Source organism: Musca domestica, unplaced genomic scaffold (assembly GCF_030504385.1).
Source record: "Musca domestica strain aabys unplaced genomic scaffold, Musca_domestica.polishedcontigs.V.1.1 1, whole genome shotgun sequence".
NCBI lineage: Eukaryota > Metazoa > Arthropoda > Insecta > Diptera > Muscidae > Musca > Musca domestica.
In genome coordinates this window covers 50,227,469-50,245,973 of record NW_026712114.1, presented here as the reverse complement: position 1 = coordinate 50,245,973, position 18,505 = coordinate 50,227,469, and the positions used below count along the sequence as shown (strand labels likewise).

General features: G+C 34.4%; 1 protein-coding gene across 1 annotated transcript in view; it reads right to left on the bottom strand.

The window, feature by feature from the left end:
- LOC101892540 (uncharacterized) overlaps nucleotides 1-17,479 on the bottom strand; it is a 69,726-nt gene extending 52,247 nt beyond the window's left edge. Inside the window, exon 1 of the mRNA XM_011297697.3 lies at nucleotides 16,853-17,479. Coding sequence (XP_011295999.1) covers nucleotides 16,853-16,955 — 103 coding nt within the window. The 5' untranslated portion in view covers nucleotides 16,956-17,479. The remainder of the gene's footprint in view (nucleotides 1-16,852) is intronic.
- Nucleotides 17,480-18,505: the final 1,026 nt, after the last annotated feature.

Genomic DNA, 18,505 nt, shown 5'->3' with positions numbered 1-18,505 from the left:
CAGAAGGGCTAGGCCTATTGTTTTCAAAGACGTCCGCAATATATTTAGGGGTTGAAATGGACCAACAACTAAAAATTTTCCTGATTTTGGATCCGTTATAAAGGTCATAAATAGAAACCAAAGGACATGAAATCTCGCATGAAGTTAGAGTTAAGGACAGTGGGTAGAATGGACCACTATTTCTTTCTGAAAAATACAAACATTACTTACAGGCGGTATCCGAAATACACAAAAGGCGAACTTCTGACTTTTTTATGCCGATTTCGTTTACGAATATAGCCAAATATCGTAGAAAAGAAAATCCTCTAGATGAGTCTAAATTTGGAGATACAGATCGGCCTCCTGCTTTTGGAGATGATCGCAAAATATTAGGGGTTCACATGAACCAAAAACAAAGAAAAATTCCTGATCACACAATTGAAGCCATTCGACACGCCTGAGAAGAGCGTTAAGGACAGGGAAGAATTCTAGCATTTTGGATGACCATTCAATTATATTTAGCTGTAAAATGAACCACAACAACTAACAGCACGACGGAGTGCGTAAATATTGGGCAAATATCCTGGTCAGAATGCTGAGGGTAATATCCGCGAAATCTTCATATTGTAGTGTTGTAGGGTATAACATGGTCGGTCCCGCACGACTATAGCCTTTGCTTACTTGTTATTATTATTATTATTATTATTATTATTATTCTTATTATTATTATTATTATTATTATTATTATTATTATTATTATTATTATTATTATTATTATTATTATTATTATTATTATTATTATTATTATTATTATTATTATTATTATTATTATTATTATTATTATTATTATTATTATTATTATTATTATTATTATTATTATTATTATTATTATTATTATTATTATTATTATTATTATTATTATTATTATTATTATTATTATTATTATTATTATTATTATTATTATTATTATTATTATTATTATTATTATTATTATTATTATTATTATTATTATTATTATTATTATTATTATTATATTATTATTATTATTATTATTATTATTATTATTATTATTATTATTATTATTATTATTATTATTATTATTATTATTATTATTATTATTATTATTATTTTGAAAAGTTTACATCAGACTTTCGGTTCTTCACTTATTAGTAGTAATTAATCAGCAACAAAACGTATACTTTTTGGATAAAACAAAAGCAATTGTTGCTTGTTTAAAAAGTCTATTTGACATAATAAGAGTCCAGTATAAAGGTGCATTTTCCTAGTTTCCTTGAAGTTGAGCAACCTTTCTTCTTGAGCCATGGGTAATACCTTCACTGGTACATATCCACTTTTTCATATTCGGCGATATAAAAAATGAAGTCACCTTCTTCAACGGAGCCTCTATATTTAATAATTATTGTCGTGTAAGAATTCTCCCAATACTTTGCATTAGTTTCTGGATTGATCAAGTCTTATACATTTCAAAATCTCTTTTGTCGTAATTAACAACTTGCAAAAAAAAAAATTGGAAAAGAAAAAAATATTTTAAGTTACTTTGTCAATATTTGAATTAGAATTAAGTCAGGCTCGGAAATGGACAATTGTGATGTTTTCAAACAAACTATCCCATAAATGCAGAAAAAAAAAGTTACCTTAACGTGCTGTTTATGTCCCACTACCATGGTGTAGCCTTCGCCCTTAATAATATTTTGGAATATCTCTTACTTATCCATCTGCTTCATGGATACGTCTCACAACTTTAGTTTGACATTTCATATTTCAGTACCCAACCCTGTCTCCGAAATTGTTCCACAGTGTTATTTGTTAATCTAATTTCCATCCTGCTAGCATAATTTCGGAGAATACAATTTAATTTTCCATCAAACATGTTGACGGCACATTCGACAAACCAACAATTATATTTCTTCATTTATGATTTATACATAATTAACTAGCATTTCACCTTCATTCATACGTACATAAACAACAACAACAACAACGACAACAAATCAACCAAATAATAATTTGGATTATTTGTTTATGGAAATTAATTTCATTTAAAATTAATTCAATTTCTTTGTAATCAAATTTAATGAATTTATTTTTCTTCAGCTTTTCAGACAGCAGCAAAACCCAACGCCTGAGTTGCATTGGAAAAAGAAGTTAGTACATATGGACCGATGTACACATATTCATTTATGTAAATTTTGCAATTCATGAAGCAATGACCTATTTTCAATATTAAAACGTACCTAAATTCGTTATCCCGTCTTCAAGGTTACGATACAAGTTTATGACATTTGATATTCCATAAATTAATAATTTATATATGTTATTTTTTTGGAAAACATTGAACGTGCTGTATGTTTGGTATTTAAGGGTGAATGTATCGTTTAGTTTTTCATGAGTAACCGCTAAATATAATATGATAAATATGATAGATAACCAGGCAAAATGATAGGTCTCTGCCCAGCCCTAACTTCATAATCCGCTTTAATTGACAGGACATTTTTCTGTTTTTGGTCCATTTCCACCAGAAAACCATTAACTTCAAAAGAAAGCTTCTATTCTGACCATTATCCCACCTCCATGCACCTTTGGTAATGATTACAATTGAATGGACGGAGGAACCCATATAGTTAGATCAACTAATTTTTATACCCTACAACACTATGTGTTGGGGTATTATAAGTTTGATTGGGCCAAAAATTATGTAACACCTCGAAATATTGGTTTCCCACATAGGAAAGTATATATGGACCTTCCTATCTCGCCGAGCTGAGTCGATCTAGCTATGTATGTCCGTCCGTCTGTCCATCTGTCCATGTTAATTTGTAATCACTCTACAGGTCACAATTATGGTCCGATCTTCACGAAATTTAGAATGTAGGTGGAGTTTGGGCCAGAATAGAACCCTATTTCTTTTGGAGATTATCTCATAATATTAAGGGGTTAAAATGGACCAAATACTGAAAAATTTCCTAATTTGGCAGTTGCTCTACTGGTCGCAGTTATAGACCAATCGACGCGGAAGTTAGTATGTGGCTAGAGCTTAAGGCTGGGCAGAAGTCTTCCAATTTTGATGGTAATCGGGTAATACTTAGTGGATGAAAAGCCCATGACACTTGTGTTAGATTAAAGTATATTTACCATTAAACCGCGAATATTTTTAATCCCGGCGAAATCACAAATAGACGAACAGGGCAATCCTGACCGTTACGTAAATGCCTATAGTAAATATATCGGATATATATAGCGAAATATGTACAATACATATATACAAAGGAAGGGGATGTTAGCTAAAATGCTTATATCTCAAGAATGGCTGAACCGATATTGGCAAATTTTGTCAATTCAGAATGCCCTCTTGGCATAAGAGAATAAAATCTAAAAATATCGCATAAAAATATGCCAATAATGGTATTATTATAGATTTTGTAGCATTTTGTGACATTTTTTTATATTTTCATATTTTTTATCGCATGCGATTTTTTCAATTTGACTTATAATATTGAAATGTATATTTTGTAAAATTTTTTCACCTTACAACACGGGTTGAAGTTATTATATACAGATTGCAATTATCGTCCGATCTTCGCGAAAATTTTCACAAGGGTTAGGCTTAGAAGAGCTATTGCTTTCAAAGATATTTATGGGTTGAAATGGACCAACCACTGAAAATGTTCCTGATTTTGCAGCCGTTATAAAGTCGCAAATAGAAACCAAAGGACAACGGGTAGAATGACGTCTTTGTTTTGTGTGAAAAAATACCAACATTACTTACAGGCGATATCCGAAATACACAAAAGGCGAACTTCTGGCTTTTTTATGCCGATTTCGTTGATGAATATAGCCAAATATCGCAGACAAGCAAATAATATAAATGGATCTAAATTTTTAGATGCAGAACGGCTTCTTGCTTTTGGAGATGATCGCAAAATATTAATGGGCTCAAATAAAACAAAACAGAAAAAAAATTACTGATCACACAACTGAAGCCAATCGACATGCCTGAGAAGAGATTTAAGGATAGGGAAGAATTCTAGCTTTTTGGATGACCATTGGATTATATTTAGCACGACGGAGTGCCCAAATTTCCCTGGTTAAAATGGTAAGGGCAATATCTGGGCAGTGCTCCATGACAAAATTTCAAAAGCGAAATCTTCCAAAATGGACTTGGACATAAGGTTGCTTCTGACATATTGTAGTGTTGTAGGGTATCACATGGTCGGCCCCGCACGACTATAGCCTTTGCTTACTTGTTTTTTTTTTTTTGTTTCTGACCCTGTATATACTTTATGGGGTCTATGTCGAATATTAGAGGAAAGACAAATTTAATAAACCCTCCTTTCCAGGGTGGGGGTATAAAAAGTGCAGTCTAGTCAGTTGACATAAATTCACAAATAAATCATGACTTTCTAGTTTAAACAAGAGATATATTTGAATTAATAATTCTCAAAACAGCAACTACCGACGCCAGTGACATTTGAACATTCTACAAATTTACACAATTTGTGAATATGTTCACACTAACATGCGATTTCAATATTCAATTATAAGTAATATGATTTAAATGCGTAATTACCGTCTCGCATTAATGAAATGTCAAAATTAATTTGAGTTACACTTGCACTCGATGAATGCCACCCTGCTGCATTCATTAAACTTTTGCCAATGCAAAAATGTTAACTCGCAGTGAAATGTTGTATTCTCAATGAAATTACATTAAAATTGTATAACATCTTCTGGAGAACATCCATCCATCCATCCACTCGAAGACTATTACCTAACATAAAGTTGCATTCGCAAGCGGCTGGCATTCCACGTAACTAGAGAACTCATGCCATTGCGAAAAGGAAATAACCATAGAAATGATTTATATAATCATTGCAACATTTTTGCACATGTTTCAAATGCGAATAAAATTTTAAGTATTCTCGAGATATGGGTAGAAGGAAGGAGGAGCAACAGAAAAGCGAAAAAAAGGAGAAATGTCATGTCCTTGAAGTGGAATTATGGAAAAGATTCCGGTATACGTTTTTTTTTTTCTTGCATATTATTATTGCGTATGTGTGGAGAGAAACATCAGGTGTTTTCCAAAACAAACTTATTTGAATGTATAAAATGTGAGTGGGTTGGCTTATGAGGAAGAACTTTTGCCTGGTGTGTAGGCATAACAAAAAAGGAGGGTTAAAATCACATAATAAATCAGGAAGATACAAGATGAAAGAAAATACAATACACCACTTGGCAAAACAGACATAGAGAACCCCATTACGGAATATGAATAGTTTTAGAACAACAAAGTTTTCTTTTCTACATCACCTGTTGTAGCCAAAGGAGATTGAATAGAGATATTTTTTCCTGAAGGAAATAACAAATTTGACCGTCTTCGATTATATTACCTAATCAATCAAGCATTTTTTATTTATCTTGTGAAAGGGATGAGAAGCATTGTGGCTATATCCTCTACAAAAGGCCTCAACGACATATAAACCAGGAAAAATAACAAATTGTAATATTTTGTGAAAGAAAGTAGTTTTGTTGAGATTTGGTAATCGATAATGGTATATTGTTTCATAGGAGGAAAATATATAAGCTTTTGTTAAGAATCCTGTGTAAAGAGAATACCATGGAAATGCCAAAATGAGGAAGTACCAATATTATTGGCTATTACAGTTCCGTTGAAGAATAAGATTAGAATTATTTAAATTTAGAACATTAGCAAGTAACGTTATTTAGTGTGAAGGATTGGGACCAGTAACGAACTTAAAATGCCAAAATTTTAAATAGTTCTATCGAAAAACAAGTAAGCAAAGGCTACAGTCGTGCGGGGCCGACTATGTTATACCCTACAACACTACAACATGTTCGATGCCCCCTTATGTCCAAATACATTTTGGAAGATTTCGCTTTTGAAATTAGGATTTTTACTAGGGACAATTACCCAACATTTAGGCACTCCGTCGGGCTGTTAGTTGCTGTAGTCCATTTTATAGATAAATATAATCCAATGGTCATCCAAAATGCTAGAATTCTTCCTTGTCCTTAACTCTCTTCACAGGCGTGTCGATTGGCTTCAATTGTGTGATCGGAAAAACATTTATGTTTTTGGTTAATTTGAACCCCTAAATATTTTGCAATCATCTCCAAAAGCAAGAAGCCCCTCTTTTTCTCTCAACAAAAAAAGCCAGAAGTTCGGCTTTTGTGTATTTCGGATACCGCCTGTAAGTAATGCTTGTATTTTTTCACACAAAATTAGTGGTCCATTGTACCCGCTGTCCTAAACTCTAACTTTATGCGAGATTTCGTGTCCTTTGGTTTCTATTTGTGACATTTATAACCGCTGCAAAATCAGGAAAATTTTAGTTGTTGGTCCATTTCAACCCCCTAATATATTTCGGACATCTTTAAAAACAATAGGCCTAGCCCTTCTGAGCCCAACACTACCCTTGTGAAACCTGTGTTGTAAGGTGAAAAAATATTACAAAATATTATAAGTCAAATTGAAAAAATCGCATGCGATAAAATATATGAAAAAATAAAAAAATATCACAAAATGCCCAAGAGGGCATTTTGAATTGACAAAATTTGTCAAAATTGGTCCAGCCATTCTTGAGATATAAGCATTCTAGCTAACATCCCCTTCCTTTGTATATATATCGCTATATTTATCCGATATATTTACTATCGGCATCTACGTTAGGTCAGAATTGCCCTGTTCGCCTATTTGTGATTTCGCCGTTATTAAAAATATTCGCGGTTTAATATAAAATTTGACTTTTATTTAAAAGAAATGTTATGGTCTATTTCACCCACTAAATATTACCCGATGACCACTAAAATTGGAAGGCTTCTGCCCAGCCCGAGGCTCTAGCCCCATGCTAACTTCCGTTTCGATTGGTCCATAATTGCGTCCTGTAGAGCAACTGCGAAATCAGGAATTTTTCAGTTTTTGGTCCATTTCAACCCCTAGATATTATACCATCATCTCCAAAAGAAATAGGGTTCCATTCTGGCCCTATCCCCACCTCCACTCTTAATTTCGTGAAGATCGGGTCATAATTGCGACCTGTAGAGTGATTACAAATTAACATGGACAGACGGACGGACGGACATACATAGCTAGATCGACTCAGCTCGGCGAGATAGGAAGATCCATATATACTTTCCTATGTGGGAAACCAATATTTCGAGGTGTTACATAATTTTTGGCCCAATCAAACTCATAATACCCCCAACACATAGTGTTGTAGGGTATAAAAATGGCACATATTATCAAAATACCGAAAACCGGTAGATGAGTGATATATGGAAACCTGGATCTATCAACAAAATCTTTAGCCAGAAGGTGAAAATATGTCGGAAGGGACTGATAAATGGAGGCAATACAAAAACGTGAACCTATGTAGCAAATTTTGTACCAGAGTTAATACTTTTATTTTTACGAACTTCAAGAACTAAAATTTGAACAATTCTGTTAAAACCATCAGTAACCGGATGTTTGGAAGTAACGTTATATTGGTGCTATATAATATTGTTGAACTTAACATGCCTGTAGGTTAAAGACAGCCCTTTGTCGTTTGGATTAAGGCGTGATTACAAAAGACGGACGGATAAAAAAAATGCATACTTTGTTGGATCTAAAATTATTACTTCCATTAGTTACTAAATAGCTATTTCACACGAAAGTTATGGTCCATTAATGCAGCCAAATATAATCCAATGATCATTCAAAATATCAGACTTCTACCCTGTCCTTAACTCTCTCCTCACGCAAAATTCCGCGTCGATTGGTTTTCAATTGCTATCTGTCGATTTTCTTAGATTTTATACTTTTCTGGCAAGAGACGACTCCGAATTGTTGAGAATTGTGAAAATAAGTCCAGCGGTTGTTGTCTTATAAGCGGAACAACTAACACAATTTTTGTACATATAGATTTTAACTATTTTGCTATATATCCGATATCATGGCGGAAATATCAGCTTAATCCGCGAAAGGTTGATGCAACAAATCTCGACATATTGGTTGTAGACCGACAATTTTAAATATGTATTTACCTACCTCGCCAAGCTGGGTCGATTTAGCTATGTATGTCCGTCTGTCCATTTTTATTTGTAATCACGCTACAGGTCACAATTATGACGCAAACCTCACGATATTTCGCGTTGAGTCAGGATTAGGGTCAGTATAAAAACCTTTAGGGCTTGATATGGACCAACAAGAGATTTTTCTGATTTTATAGTTTCTGAGATCATAATTGGTAGGATATATGAGCCGACATATTTAAAATACCAAAAATCTGGAGGTTTAAGTATATACTAATGGAATATTTTTTGCGAGAAGGTAAGAACCTGATATGGTTGTAAATTGAACCGAATTCTTTCAAAACATTGAAAATATACGGTTTTGTAGGGCTACACCAAAAGCGTACCGGCATTGTATATTTTTTTGCGTGGGCTTCAATTTCTGAACGAGAACCCAAAATAACAAGTTACTGTTGTTGATTTACTTAATAATATGGCCCAAAAACACTTTGAAATACGGAAAATCATTAAATACTTTTGTATGAACGCTTAACCTAAATGTTGACCAATAAAGTCTATTTCCAATACCAAACATCTTAAGATTACTACAAAAATTTATGCCATAATTAATGCATATATCTTGAAACTCTGTCGTTAAATTTATTTATGAACATTATATGTTATCCCGCGACTATTTTGAGGTGTTTCAAACAGAATGATATTGTTCATTTAGCATTTAATGGGAAATGGCATAAGAATACACGGATGTCCTTTAAAAATATTCCTATAAATATATAAATATGAACCTTAAAAGTTCCTGATGACCCTTATGAAACCATTATTTAAACACCCGAAATGACCCCTGAAACCAAAAAGTAATAAAGTCCAACTATTATTTTCTTGAAAATTTATTTAATTTATTCGAAAAAAAAATTAAAAAAGGAACCATGTTGCGTATGAGTTATATTGTATGGGTATTACGTATACGTACTAATATTACAAAAAATATATTTATATATATATTTATAATATATATATATAATATATAATATATATATATAATATATATATAATATATTTATATATATTTGGATAATGAAATGTATTTAATGGAATTGGTTGTGGTGTGTGTCCACCATCACCACAAGGAACGTTTAGAGGTGAAAATGATATCCAATGTTTTGCAAAGGTAAGCAATGGACATACCAGTGATTGTAAAAAATGTTTTGCTTCTGATATCCTTCGGAATTAAAACATTTGCTCACAATTTTGTCATTTTCTAACGAAAGAGAAGATAGAAGCTTATAAAAGTATCTTTGCCTAAAAATTCTTCTTCAATACACGAAATTTCCGTTATGACCACGACTTTTTACGAATGTTCTTGAAGGAAAATTTGTTTATGCAAGACTGAGAATTGTTACGCAAAGAAGCCTTTATTACGCTTCAAACTTCTCATTCTTTAGAAAACGACGAAATTATAAGTATTTGTTTAAGTTCCGAAAGATGTCAGAAACAAACCATTTTCTACAATCACCTATGCCAGTGGTTGTAGCAAAGTGGTTTGTTCATGATATCCAACGCTCAGACATTTGCAAAATATTGGATATCAATCTCATTTCTAAATGTTCTTGGTGTTGATGATGTACACACGCCCAGCCCAATTCTATTAAATAAATTTCATTAACCAAATGTCAACTTTTTTTGTAACATAAGTGCGTATAAGTAATTCCCACACAATATAACTCATACGCAACATGTTTGGTTGGTTCAATTAAAACGTCACGTTCACATTTAATTGCCTAACACAGCGTTAATGTATTTGACTTCTATTTTGTTTTTGTGGCCTTCAATGCACATTTCAACCCTGCTTATTATCTCAATTGTCAACAACAGGGACATATTGAATCATGTCCGAACACAAACGAGTCAACAGATATGTTAACAGACTATTTTCATATTTGACCCCTCCAACGCACCCAACAAGCTATCCATGTATGGGACAAAAATACATGGCATGGAGTTTGGTATATTAACTTGAAGTTCGTGGTCAGCATATTTATTTACTTCAGACAATGCTGGACATATGTACGAGAATGTATATCAGTCAGGGTGTCAGTCAGTCTGTCCGCCCGCCAGTTGGAGCTCATTCATATTTGAATAAAATTTGATTACAATGACGCTCATTGATGGACACTGCCATTGAATACTAATAGCATATCATAAAGGATTCTTGTCCTGTCATTTGCCAAACGCTCTCATTGTAGTGGGGGATGAGTGTTTTTCTATTCCCTTCTTCCCACTTACTTGCTGAGCACAGTGTATGTTTCACACTTCAGTGATGAGTTATACATAGCACCATGTGATTGTTCAGCAGAAAAAAAAAGAGGATTTGGTTCGTTGAAAGTGCCCCCGGGGAGGAAGATGACTGGAGTTGCTTAAACATAGACGACGAGGCCGACGACGACGACGATGGTGATGATGTAGCATTAAAATCTACTTTCACCACTGCTATTACGTGCGTGTGTATTTAATGCATGTCCATACATAAGATTTTTTGTTTGTATGTGTTTAATACAGATATTGGATATTGAACTAGTTCAGCAAATTACTTATTCCTGGGATTCATGAAATATGAAACCTGGCAATGTCAGGCTATTGTTTTGGTTAATCGAAGAATAAAGCTTGTGTCTATCACCTGTCAACATGAAATGGTCAAATCTCCAATAGAAACAAGAATAGTATTGACAAGGAAATTTTGGATATTATATTCACTTCCCCATTGGATAAATAAATGTTTTGTTAAGGAAAACGCCATTGGCTGTGAGTGGATTACACTTTCTTTTCTGTCCGTAATGAAAAGTTAGCTGGTACAATATATTTGTCAGTTAAGCGAGGTAAATTTTTATAAGAATCTTTAAATTGTATCCATTAAACAAAACAAACGGAAATCCGCACGTAGCTAAGATACTGAATATTGTTAAAAAACGGACACATGGTGGTTAAATTAACTTGACCTTCAGCTGACCTAAAAATTTGAGAGAAAAATTGGAATTGGAGTATTTTCCTATTTTTTAAACACCATTTACCGAAATAAAATTTGGCTTGATGATCGAGTTAACTATGGCCATGTTTCCTAAACGGCACTTGCATGAATAAATGCTAAGAAAATATTTGAAGTTACTGGCAAGACACTTTCATTGATAGCTGACATGGGAAAATTGTCGGTAGTGAAAAGTAATTTGTTAGTATCGAAAGTAAACTTGTGTACATGAATAGGTTATTTTGAACTGTATATAACTTTCAGATGTTCCTAATATCCGCCATATCGTACAAAAATACCCACCACTGTAAACTGTTTCATACAACCCAAATACGCAAGTTCTATATCCTCAAAGCAACCGAATAAAGAACCAGAAAAACTTTAAAAATTAAACAATTCTTACAAATTTAGCATTTGCTTATATGAATATTAAATGAAATTTACATAAAATGTTCCTTCCATCAAAAGTCATAACATCGAACATTCATTTTAAGATTTAGATTATCATATGCTACCTGTTCATCATTCCATCAGCCCGATCATTTCAGTCGATGTAGTTCGTGATAGAATTCAAGCGTAATAGTGCGATTTCCTTATATTTGGCACAAGTGACTATAGTTTGGGCACTCCAGCATTTAAATGTGAACAAATGTTTTGTGTTTCGTACCATCGCTCGTTACCGTGATACTGATAGTGCAGCCCGACGCCAAGGAAGTGGACGGAAGAAAATAGCAACATCAGCAGAAGAAGCGTCGCAGTGGCTGAAAAATATCTCGTGAGCTGAACACATCGCAATATTCCATTCGGCAAACATTGAAAAATGAGCTCGGGGTAAAGCCATTGAAATTCCAAACAGTGCAAGAACTTACACTGCAACAGAAAGAAAATAGACTCAAAAGAGCTAAAGTATTGCTTCGCTTGGCCGAAAGTGGTAAACTGCCGAATTTTGTTTTCTCCGATGAGAAAACATTCGTTGTCCAGCAGATTGTAAACAAACAAAATGATCGTGTTTACTTGCCAAAGAGTTCAGCTGAAAATGTGCGCCTTCGGTTGGCCACCAGAACTCAAGCGCCGACCATGGTGATAGTGTGGGCCGCCATAACAACCGATGGTTGCTCTCCGCTCATATTAATCGACCGTGACATTAGAATAAATACCGAATATTATCGCGAAAATATTCTGGGGGGTATTAAAGCCTAGGGCACGCAAAAATTTTGTCCGCAGACCTTGGACATTCCAACAGGACTCAGCACCATCGCACGCAGCACGCGCCATCCAAGAATGGTTACAAAATGTGGTTCCTCGCTTCATTTCCAGTGCACAATGGCCACCAAGATCACCGGTTACCGGATACCGTTGGACTATTGCGTCGATCACCTCAAGCAAGAGCTTCGCCGGGAATACCTTCGCCAAAATACCGCAGAGCAACATTCGGGCAGCTTGTAAGGCCATAATTCGTGGGGTAAAGCAATTGAAATTCCAAAAAGTAAGAACTTGCACCGCAAAAGAAAGAAAATATAAAATTGTTTCGCTTTGCCGAAAGAGGTGAACTGCCGAATTTGGTTTTCTCAAGTCGAATACCTCAAGCAAGCGCTTCGCAGAAATGGACCAAAATACCGCAGAGCAGCATTCGGGCAGAGTGTGACGGTTTCATTGGCTGTTTGGAGTCATAATTCGTGCCAAAGGTGACCAATTCTAAGAAATCTAAACATATTCTCAAATGCAAATCAATGCGAATAATCCATTGTAAAGTGGACCGAGCCATACCCAACTGCTGAGAACGGCGTTTTTGGGATGTTCTTGGGGACCTCTCAACACTTTGTCGTACGGCAGCGATACTCTCGGCCGATCGCCTTGGTCGACTTTTATATGGCCTCTTCGGATTAGAAAGAGTCTTACCACTCGAAAATTTTTCGTATAAACGCTTAATGGTGTTCTTAGAAGGCGCACTTCTCACATTTTTTAATGTTTTAAAAGCACGTTGAGTTTTCACAATTGACTTCTTCTGTTGAATGTAAATTTCAACTATTTCAGAGCGTTCGCGTGGCGTGTATTGGTTCATGGTAAAAATCTGCTTGGACTGACGCTTCAAACGCGGTATGTCATTAAGCGATGTGACATCTCTGTCAAAACTTATGGCGTTGCCAGATGTGTCACATACAACATAACAATACCTCAGTCAAGTTCAGTGGAAACCGACTAGAAGTAAGATTAAGCTTCCACAATATGGTTTCCTTCGATTTCAAATTTAAACCTCTACAAAACAATCTATGATCACAGTTTAAACTTAATTTCTATTATATGTATATTAATTTGCTTCAGGTAGCTCTACTAGATATGTATAGCGTTGTAGAATATCACATTGTCGGACCCGCCTGACTTTTTCTTAGCTACTGCTTATTATTCTAAAAATTGGCATACTGTAGCGGAGGTTTCGAAGAAGCGACCCAATATTGTCCATACTGGTGGGATATTTGGAGTTTGATGGAAATCAGGCTCGCACACTCCCTTCATGTGTACAGAACCGGTCGCATTAATTGTAAAATTGTGATAAATAACACAGTTATTAATAAACAGTTATTTCAGTAATGCGTAAAACCAAAATAGAATATTTTTTTTAATATTCCACCGAAATCAGCCTACAACCAAGTTAAGAAATAACACCTCCATATATATATATATATATATATATATATATATATATATATATATATATATATATATATATATATATATATATATATATATATATGCATACTGGTGACATATAGTCTTATTTTCCACCAATTTTTGCCAATATTTCACTACATCAAATTTCCATTCCTTTACCAAATGCTGTTGCTATTTATTCGATTTCCCATATCTTGTTCCTTCTTTTTTGTATTTTCATCAATTTTACCCTTGTTTGCTTTCGAAGTACCAGCCAGCTTAAGCGTATAATGTGTTCGATGAATATTAAATGCACATTTCAACTTATATATTAATTTTTGTCGTGGATACTGCGACGACAGTTATGGAAAATATGCGTATATGGCGAGAGCTAAAAATAAAGCTGCGGGTTTATACGATGTAAACTCTTGTTTTCCCTACACACACATACACTTACACATGTAGTAGTATTTTTGCTACATCATCAGTGTTTATTTTTTGCCGTTGTTCCGTTTCCCAAAACATATTATAAATAGTTGAGGAAATATAATGTAGTGAACTTAAGCCGTACATAATTATGGAAAGTGAAATATTTCGCTGAAGAGCTGTTACAATCGCAATGTGGAAAATTGGTAAAAAAAGAAGCATCGGCGACAACTCATGCTGTGAACATGTACTATTTTTTAATTATTAAAATATTATATAAGTATTTATTTATTTGGCTTCACTTAAAAGGTTAGAATGCAGTACAATAATGAAAGTAGACCCACATCCACATTTTGTGATTTTGAAAAAAATATATAAAATATCTTAAAAAAATAATACTTTAAAAATTCACAGAACTATAATCCTTACAAAATTTTCTTCAAAAATAGAAACTTCAAATATGGTGAAAATAATAAATCTTTATTATTACCGATCTTTAAATATCCTGAAACAAATTTGGTAATTTAAAAAAAAAATCTGTTATAATCTTAAAAATACCGAATGTGGACCTGCATATGCAACTTTTGTCATAAGCCAATATTCAAATGAGAAACTTGAAAAAAATCTGTGAATAATGTCGTTAAAATCATCTAAGTACAGAATATCGGGAAGTACCGTTGTATGGGGCTTTTACCTGTACAGATTATTTTCTGTCTTAGGCTGGACTATCCATTATGAACTTCAAATACCAAATTTGAAATATATCCGGTGAATAAGTCGCTTAAATCACCAAAAGACATAGATCTTATTTATTCTTCTTATAAGTCAAGAACCGCTGGACTGATTTTAACAATTCTCAACAATACCGAATATCCTTTTGCCAAAAAATATAAAATCTATGAAAATCACATAAAAATGTGACAATAAAAAAGTGAATATTTTTTGATACATTTTTGTCACATTTTGTATCGCATCCGACTTATGTGACTTACAATTTTGAATTGTAGATTTTGTAAAATTGTTCTACACCCCGCAACACTATGTTTTTGGGGTATTATTTACAGGACGCAATTATCGTTCGATCCACACGAAATTTTGCATGGGGTAGGGTTTTTGAAGATGTACTTTTAGGGGTTCAATTAGACCAAAAAATCAAAATTCTCCTCATTTTTTAGTCGTTCTACAGGTCACAACTGAAAACCAATCGACGTGCAATTTTGTATGAGAAGAGAGTTAAGGACACGGAAGAAGTCTAGCATTTTTGACGTCCTTTGGATTTTGTTTAGCTGTAAAATGAACCACAAATTTCGTGTAATTATTTTGAATATCAGACAACACGACGGTGTGCGTAAATATTGGGCAAATGCCCCCGGTCAAAAAGCTAAGGGCACAATTCAATGACGTTATTTCAAAAACTAAATCTTCCAAATTGATTTGGGGGGGCTTCCGACATTTTGCGAAACCCATATTATCATCTAATTTGATTTGAAATTGTGGCAGAAATCTTCAAAATATCGAAAATCTGGAGGCATCATTTTTGGACCATTATAGCCTATTTTCAATACCGATCAGCCTGCATATAGTGTAAACTTTTGCGCCAAGTTTCAGAACTCTTAAATAATGTGATCTCTATCTTTATTTCAACAGACAGAAGAACACAGACAAACCTACTAAAAATATAACGGATATTTCGAAGTGTTACAAACGAAATTGGAGGGTCAATTCTATGATGGACGTAAAAATTCTCATTTGTAGGTCCTTGAAAAAAGTATACAGGGTTGCCCATATTCAACGGACCCATCTGGCAACGCCATAACTTTTGACAGAGATGTCACATCGCTTAATGACATACCGAGTTTGAAGCGCCAGTCCAAGCAGATTTTTACCATGAACCAATACACGCCACGCGAGCGCTCTGAAATAGTAGAAATTTACGAGAAGTCAATTGTAAAAAATCAACGTGCTTTTAAAACATTAAAAAATGTGAGAAGTGCGCCTTCTAAGAACACCATTAAGCGTTTATGCGAAAAATTTTCGACTGGTAAGGCTCTTTCTAATCAAAAGAGGCCATATAAAAGTCGACCAAGGCGATCGGCCGAGAATATTGCTGCCGTACGAGCCAGTGTTGAGTCCCCAAGGAACATGTCAAAAACGCCGTTCTCAGCAGTTGGGCATGGCTCAGTCCACTTTACTACGGATTATTCGCATTGATTTGCATTTGTTCCCGTGCAAAATTCAATTGACGCAAAGAATGTTGCCTGCGGACAAGCCTCGTCGATTGGAATGGACCCAAAGGGCTCAAAGGTCCGTCGAATATGGGCAACCCTGTATATTCCTATATTCGGCGAGGCCGATCATTTGATACCCTACAACAATACAATTAATTTAATATTTCTGTATATCTGAAGCTCTTTTGACTGAATAGCCTGCCCGTTCGATATTTATTTAACTTCAATACTCTTCCATATGCAAGCAGACATCTCTTACTACACTTAACACCTTGAAATTATGTCTAAAATATGCCCTTCGTTTAAATATTTTTTTCGGTTTGTTGTGGCTGTTGTAGTTCCTGTTGCAATTTAATAAAACAAGTATCATAAGTTAAGGTCATGTATTCATGATTCAAAGAATCCGGGAAGTGGCTTTCCTTTGTCTTTTTTTTCTCTCTTCTTTTTCTGTTGCCTTTCCTTGAGTTTCTTCGGCACAACAATATTTTCTTTAACTTACCCATCGTTGTTTGACTGCCTCCAGGACCTTTGGATGTGCTGCAGTTGTTGTTGAGCGAATTGAAAAAGTTCGCCGCCCCAGTGCGTCGTAAAATCCAAAACATTTTTTGTTCACAGCTTCTTCGGTGTTTTGATAATAGTTGATATGATTTTGTTTCTTTTCTTTTTTTTTAAATTTACTCTTCACTGCACTGTTCGTAGCTGGTGTTTTCTTTTACGTTCGTTGGTTTTTTTTTTTTAAATTTTGTTTCTCCTTTAGCTTTTCGTGGAATATTTCTTGCAAAGTATTTTATTTTTCATTTTCTCGTTTTATCTGTTTCCAAAAAGAAGGAAATATTGAAAATTTATTCTTCTTTAGATTGTTTGGCCAGATTTCCTTAAAGAAGAGACAAGAATTCATTTCTTTTTCAATGGGATTTTATTGTCACACTGAAGTCTGTTGTAGGTGATGTGTTATAGCACGTTACGTTCTGTTACGGAAGAACACCCCACTTGAGGTGATGGGAAAATTAAAAAAGAAATCATGTCCTTTGTCACATTCTACAATTGTTAGCCATTAAATAAATGTGTGCGTGTGCATGTCATGTTTGTTATCTGTAAATATGCCCCATTGCCTGAGGAGTCAATGTAATCAAGAGGAACCATCGTTTTCCTTTTTATACCCTACACCACATAGTGGTAAGGGTATTATGTCTTTGTGCATTTGTTTGTAACATGGAGAAGGAAACGAGATAGACCCATAGTTACTTTTGAGAACCTTCATAGAATCACTTTCTGAGTCGATTTATGCATGTCAGTCCGTCTGTCCGTCCGTCCGTCCATGTATTCTTGTGAACAAAATGAAGGTCGCATTTATTATCCGATTGAGATGAAATTTTCTAAACAATATTTTTTTGGCCCAGGGACGAACCCTATTGAAATTTGTGAGAATCGGATCAAATTTAGATATAGCTCCCATATATATCTTCATCCGATTTCGGGTTAAATGTGCACCAAATATCCACTATCAGTCCAAATTATCCGAATTTTGGCACACCCAACCGAGTTCGGCCTAGAAGCAAGTATATCAAATTTGGAGAAAATCGGTTCAGATATAGCTATAGCTCCTATATATATATCTTTCATCCGATTTGATCTTTAAGTCCCTCACATTCCTACTATGCACTTCACAACCGTGATATTTGGTACCAGGTATTAGATGGAGCACAGAAATAGCTGTTTTAAATTTTATCGAAATCGGTTCAGATTTGGATATAGCTCCCATATATATCTTCATCCGATTTCGGGTTAATTGACCACCAAATGGCCAATATCAGCCCAAATGGCCCGAACTTTGGCACATGTAACCGAGATTAGCCTTAAAGCAAATACAACAAATTTGGAGAAAATCGGTTCAGAAACAGCTATAGCTCCCATATATATATTCATCCGATTTCGGGTTAAATGTGCACCAAATGTCCACTATCAGTCCAAATTACCTGAATTTTGGCACACCCAACCGAGTTCGGCCTAGAAGCAAATATATCAAATTTGGAGAAAATCGGTTCAGATATAGCTATAGCTCCCATATATATCTTTCATCCGATTTGGTGTTTAAGCCTCTCACATTCGTAATATGCACTCCACAAGAATGATATTTGGTACCAGATATAAG